This window comes from Phaethon lepturus, unplaced genomic scaffold (assembly GCF_000687285.1).
Source record: "Phaethon lepturus isolate BGI_N335 unplaced genomic scaffold, ASM68728v1 scaffold41580, whole genome shotgun sequence".
In the NCBI taxonomy this organism is placed as follows: domain Eukaryota; kingdom Metazoa; phylum Chordata; class Aves; order Phaethontiformes; family Phaethontidae; genus Phaethon; species Phaethon lepturus.
The window spans coordinates 1-6,072 of NW_010513308.1; the positions used below are offsets into that span (position 1 = coordinate 1).

A 6,072-nucleotide genomic window follows, 5' to 3' on the forward strand; every position below is an offset into this window, starting at 1 on the left:
TAAGCCCCCATCAGGCCGCTCCGGCCCTCAGAAACCCGCTCGCCTGATTACAGCCTGCGCGTACAGGAGTCCCTCGCAGCCGGGGCCGAGCAATCGCATGGCATCTCCCACCGCGCCGGCCGGCGGCGGGCAGTGCCGGGAGCGTCCCCACCGGGCAGTAGCCCGGGCAAAGGAGCGGCTTGTAAAAGGCACGGCAAAACACCGAAAAAAAAGAGCCATGGCAAACCTCCGCCCTGGCGCAGGGAGTCAAAGCAATTACAAAAGCTCCCAGCAGACTTTTGGTGCTGGATGCCTTCTCATGTCAGTCGAGCTGGACCGCACTCCCAGTGCCCAATATCTCCCAATGGCCAGTATCTCCAAAGCTAGAGCCAACAAGAAACCAGCAAACCCCTCTCTGTCATCCTTATTCTTTTGGCTTGCTTGGGCCTTTTATATTAAAATAAATATAAGGCAGCAAAAAGGGCCAAGACGCACTGTTGTTCTTTATTAAACAGTACAGCTGGGTATAAGAGGCACACAGACTAGTTCAGTTCTCTTGGGAGCTACACAAAACGTGGTACAGAAGAGGAAAAGTCAAGGAGCTGGGAAAGCTAGAGGGAGCAGGGATGGTTTGGGGCAGTGACACCCACACCCCACCCATCACTTGTCACACAGGGCCAGAAGGTTTCCCCCGTGAGGTGAAGGCTGATGCCCCAGAAGAGAGTTGCAAAGAAGACGTCCCCATTCCCAAACCCTCTTGCCCCATACCATGCTATTACAGCTAGTGCCTCCCCCCAGCCCCAGCTCCTTCATCCCTCACTGCCTGGTGCCGGAACGGGGAGGACCTCACCTGACACAGCTGATGGAGAGTGGCACAGGCTAGGATGGACAACACCATGCTGTAGGACTGAAGGAGCAGAGCCTGGTACTGTGGGGAGGACAGCAAGCATCCTACATGGGGATGTTCACTGCCTGTTCCACAAGACCCCCCAGCTGCCCTCCCAAACACAGCTGGAGGTCTCCTTGCTTGCTGGAAGCCCAGGGCCACCATGAAGCCTGGTGGCAGGGAAGCAGAGCCCCATCTCACAGGGCACCCCATCATCCCCTCCATGGCATGGGGCTGGGAGACCTCAGCTGCAGCTGTTATGAGTGGGCAGTCCTCTCCTGCCCCAGAGCAGAGGACAGAATCACAGAATCACAAAATCATTAGGGTTGGAAAAGACCTTTAAGATCATCAAGTCCAACGCAACACCACAATGCCCACTAAGCATATTCTGAAGTGCCACATCTACACGTTTTTTGAACACTTCCAGTGATGGTGACAAGTATAAGAGGAACGCATCCCTAGAACAGGACCATCTGAGCCCTCAATGCCCAGCTCCTCCTGCCCTGAAGCAGCAGCAAAAAAGGGCACTGCCTGTAACTGAATACTTGCTCCATGTTCTTGTCCTGGGGCTAGTGATGTCTGGAAATATGGTTCTGCCTGTCCCACAGTAACTTCCCCATAAAAATGAGCTCTTCTTCAAAGTGCTCGAGTTCAGCTTCCCCCAGAGCCCTCAGGTGCTGCTTCTCAGCAATTTCCTGGGATTTCTTCAGGCAGATGCTGACTTCTCACTCCTGTCCTGACACAGCACTGCTGCACGCACCCAACTGGGTGCCTCGTTCTGCTCCGAAGTGGCTGTGTCTCAAGTATGGTTGGAAGGGATTACTAAAGGGTGAGGAGCTCTGCAGATGGGCACTATGTGCAGCTGGGAAGCCCTCCAGGTCCTGACAGCATCAGCAGTGAAATTCCAGCTACGCTTTGTCTGGCCAAGAGCCAGAATGATTTCTGGAAGCTGTTGCCATGACATGATTGCAACCTTCATTTTTATTTTAAGACATGTTTTCCTTGTATTTACTTTATTCTCCTTAACACAAAGCAGTAAAGAGCCACGACTGTTGCTTCATTTCAGCTGGCTCTGAGGTTAAACCAACCGTCCAAACCAACACAGAGCCTTTCAGCTGGCAGCCCTGACCTGCCAAAAGCAGCCTCACCTCAGGATTAACATGATCCCACTGCTCGAAGCATCTCTAGGAAACACACTGAGTTGTGGCCAACCTGACACGAGATAAAGCCATGGATGCCATCCAGGAGAGACACAAGGCAGAAGAAAGCACCAGGATTAACCATCCGGTAGCGACATATTGGTGAAGGGAGAGGGGGAAAAGCTCCCCGCAGTGTCGGAGGAGGACGGCCGCACGGCACAGCCAGCTCTGCTGCCCCTGGCCCTGGAGGGAGCCAAATCCACCATTGCCACAGCTGTACCGGGCACAGCAGCACGGGAGGAGCGAGGTTTGCCAGACCTGGCAGGTCTTGAGCACGGCAGATAGGATCTCGGGCAAATAAGCCTGAGAGACCTACGCTAGCTGTCATCTAACTAGGGTGGGTAGCAAGAGGAGGGAAGACAAGCCAGCTAAAAACCAGAGTAGGTACATGGGTGCTCGTGCTCCAGCTGGCCCGAAGGACCTTGGGGCAGGGCGGCGTACCTGTGCTGCGGCACTCCCAGGCTTCGCTGCAGAGACGTACCCTGCCAGCCCTCAGCAAAGGCAGAGGTGTGTGGAAGCGAGGTGGAATCACCGGGAGAGCCCCAAAGCACACATGACTGGAGGAGACAGCGATGGGCTGGTGCACAGAGAAAGACAGAGGTGGAGAGAGGCAGAGACCGCGGCGCGAGCGCTCCCCCCGCCCAGGGCCGCTGCGTGTCAGGGACGGGGATGGCTGGCAGGATCTAGTCCCCTTCTGGGAGGGTCTCCCAGCCACGTTGCATGGCTTTCACCACAGCACTGTAGAGTTTGCTCCAAGCCTCCCGCACGTCTGGGCTGAAGGCAGTGCCAAGGCATTTCTCCAGCATGTACAGCAAGGACTCACCGACAGTCTGCAAACCAAACAGGGAGGTGTCAAGCTCAGCGTCGGGGGACAACACACAGCCCCTTCTCTCACTTCACTGCCTTTTCGGACTTCTCCCATTGCAGGGCTGCTGGCTCCTGCTCCGCCAGCGGGGCCAGGCCACCCCGTCTCCCATGCCGTCCCCTTCCCCTGTCCTGTGCTGGCCCTCACCCTGGGTGAGCGGGGGGCACAGGCAGGGAGCAAGGGCTGACACCGCGCATGTAACGCCGGGGTGCAGGTCCGTTCCCTGTGGCTCCCAGATGCGGGTAGCTGGCCCCGTCCCCTGGCATAGCAGCAGACCAGCAGAGCTGAGCAATGCCCTGATGCCAGGAGAGCGGGTCAGGCCCCAGGCTGGATGCTCAGGGCCTGCCTCGTTGCCTCTCAGGCCTCTCCACAGGGCACTGCTCCTCACAGAGCTGCGAGCCACCCCATCCAGGAGCACCCACAGGGCTGGTGGGGATCACTACCCCAAGCAAACGGGGCCCTGCTCCCTCTGAAGAGGACCACAGCTAGCGGTATGAAGAGGGAGCCATGCGTTGGTTAGAGACCTTTCCTTCAGCCTGCCCTTCCCCGCTGCCTTATCCAGCATTTCTGTCCATGCTTGATGGCAGGAGAGGAGTAAAGAAGTAAACATATGGAGGGGGTGCTCCTGTCTTACTGCCATGGAGGAAGCAGGGTCTGAGGTGCAGCAACCCCATCCTAGTGCAAACACAGAGAGAGGAGGACGCTGCCTTTCCCAGGTGGGGTGAGGTTTGCCCAGAGCATTTGATGCAGAGATCCAGGGCCTGGGGCAAAGAGCCTGCAGCCCTGTGTCGCAGGAGAGACTGCAGTGCCCCAAACCGTGGTCCTGTTCAAAACAGGGGAAATGCCTTGCTCCCCTCTGTCCTCTCTCTCTGGGCTTACTGGGGGAGGGCAGAAAATGAGGGGAGCTCTGGGGTTTCCATGATTGAGCCAACATCACTGTGCCAATATCAGCAACTCAGGGGCTGCCCGGAGCCACCAGCTCTCTCTCCAGCCAGCTGAACCCAGCAGGTGGGCGCAGAGGGATGGGGATGGCCCAGGGCTGCACAAACAGCCGCAGCGGGCGAGAGAGGACACCTCACCGAGAAAGACTCGACCTTCACACCAACTGCCTGGTGCTTCTTGCCCAGGTTGCAGAGATACTCTTCCAGGCAGGACAAGTTCTCCAGGTGGCTCACAGCAGCATCAATCACCAGCATCACCTGCAGGAGCACACAGGCAGAACGGCATTAACAGCAAGGCTCTGCTGCCCTCCCAGAGGAACAAAGGGTCTGACCTCTCTACGTCACCCTTCTCAGCCCAGCAGATGCCCTCTGAGCTTTCCTTTTTTCTTCTGCGATCCGTGTGTCACATCAGTGAGGCATGCTGGCAGGAGCACACGCCACATCCTTCCATGGGACACTGCCAGAGGTGCCACAGCAAGCAGCACTGCTGACCTCCCTGTGCCAGAGAGGGTAAACAGCCCTACAGCAGAGCAGTTACGGGCTAAGATCTAATGCTGAGGCAGTCATTAGAGCTCTTAGGACCCCAAGACAACTGCAGGGGAGCCCTGGAAGTTGCCAGGACTAGAGTTTCCGACTAGAAGTTGCCAAGATGGTGCAATTGTGAATAAGGCAACTCCAGTTCTAAGATCAGCCAAGGTATTTTGAGGAGATGGGGTGGACAGTACAGCCAAGAGATCTGCTCTGGTAAAGCACGCACCACCATGGTCTCCCAGGAGCACGAAGAGTGAAATGGAAAAAAGACTGAGAAGGGTTGATGAGGGATGAGGGGAACAGACACACCGAATTAGAAGAAGAGTTAAAGCCAGGGCATGGTTAGCTTGGCAAAGCCAAGAGGTTATAGAATTGCGCTCTATAATTTCAACAGGGAAATTATGTCCAACAAGAGCAAAGAGCTATTTCAGCTCAAGGCAGTAATAGCAGAAGTAAAAATGGACTTAACTTTGCCAATACACAGAGGCTGGAAAATAAGAAAAAGCTTGCAGCTATCAGAGGAGCACAGTCCTGAAACAGCTTCTTACGAGGAATAAAGACAGGCAAGCGAGACGCCAAACTGGTTTAAAGATGGAGCCAGACGGTTTATGGAGGCTGTGCTCTGGCCCGGCGTGGCTGCTCCTCAGGGCTCAGCAAAGGGGCTCTGCTAATTCTGTCCACGCATGAGCTCCTCCAGATGACATCAGCATTGCTCCTCTCCATTTCGGGGGGAGGTGAATGCATATCGCAGTGCTCCCCCAGGGGCTATCCAGGAGATGCTGCGGGCCTTCTGGCTCTGCAGCCGCACCAACAGCTTCTCCACAGCAGTGGGTCCACAGGAGCCTGGACCACTGCCCAGCTCCATGCCACCTCCTGGCCAGCATGTGGCCAAGTAGAGGGCTTCAGTCCTTGTCTGGACAGAAGTGAGCTTACTGAGGTGCTTCCATGGTAGAAGAAGGAGGCTTCCAGCTTTCACAAGAGGCAATCCACTCTCAGATGAGGACATGGAGATCAGCATGGTGTTTCTTACCCACCATGACATGCATCCTCATCCCTTCCCCACTGTTGTAGGACACTTTGTCCTGGCAATAGCAGCTTCTGCTAGCATAAGCAACCCCCTGCAGTTACCATCTCAGGAGGAGACTTCCCACACGTTCCCCAGTCAGACACCCCACAGCCCTAAGCCATTGCCTAAGGGCTTCCTCCTCCACAGAGGAGGCTGCGCTCTGGCCATGCCACAGCCCCTCTCTCACCTTCCTGATGTGATCCAGGAACTCGGGGGCAGAGAGGCACTCCTGAGGGCTGGCAAACTGCTTGCAGTTGTACTGGAAAAGGGGCAACAGGTCAGGGTCCAAGTCAAACAACCTGCAACAGCAAGAGAGAAACCCCCATCTTCTCACTTCCTCAGCTTTACTCCTGCTGTCCTGCTCACCCCAGGAACAACCCCATCAGCAGCACACCCACAGCCTCCCCTCTGCCTCCCTTCCTGCTTCTAAAGGACCCAGAAGTTCTGAAAAGTCTTAGTTTGGGGCAATCCCAGTTACTTATAGTCAAAAAAGTCTCTGTTTCCCTAGCCCACAGCCCCTGCTCTCAGGTACGTGTTTGTGGCATCTGAGGACCAGTCCCAGCTTGCTGGAGTTCGTCCCAGCCTGGCCCTTCTCCCCAAAGTCT

The 6,072-nt window shown here is 55.9% G+C and overlaps 1 protein-coding gene across 1 annotated transcript; it reads right to left on the minus strand.

Moving 5' to 3' along the window:
- Positions 1 to 2,747: 2,747 nt before the first annotated feature.
- NGB (neuroglobin) lies at positions 2,748 to 5,825 on the minus strand (the record flags this gene model as incomplete). Its single annotated transcript, XM_010289789.1, has 3 exons — positions 2,748 to 2,894; positions 4,009 to 4,128; positions 5,655 to 5,825. Coding segments are annotated over 3 exons (438 nt in total), but the record flags the coding sequence as incomplete, so codon positions are not given.
- Positions 5,826 to 6,072: the final 247 nt, after the last annotated feature.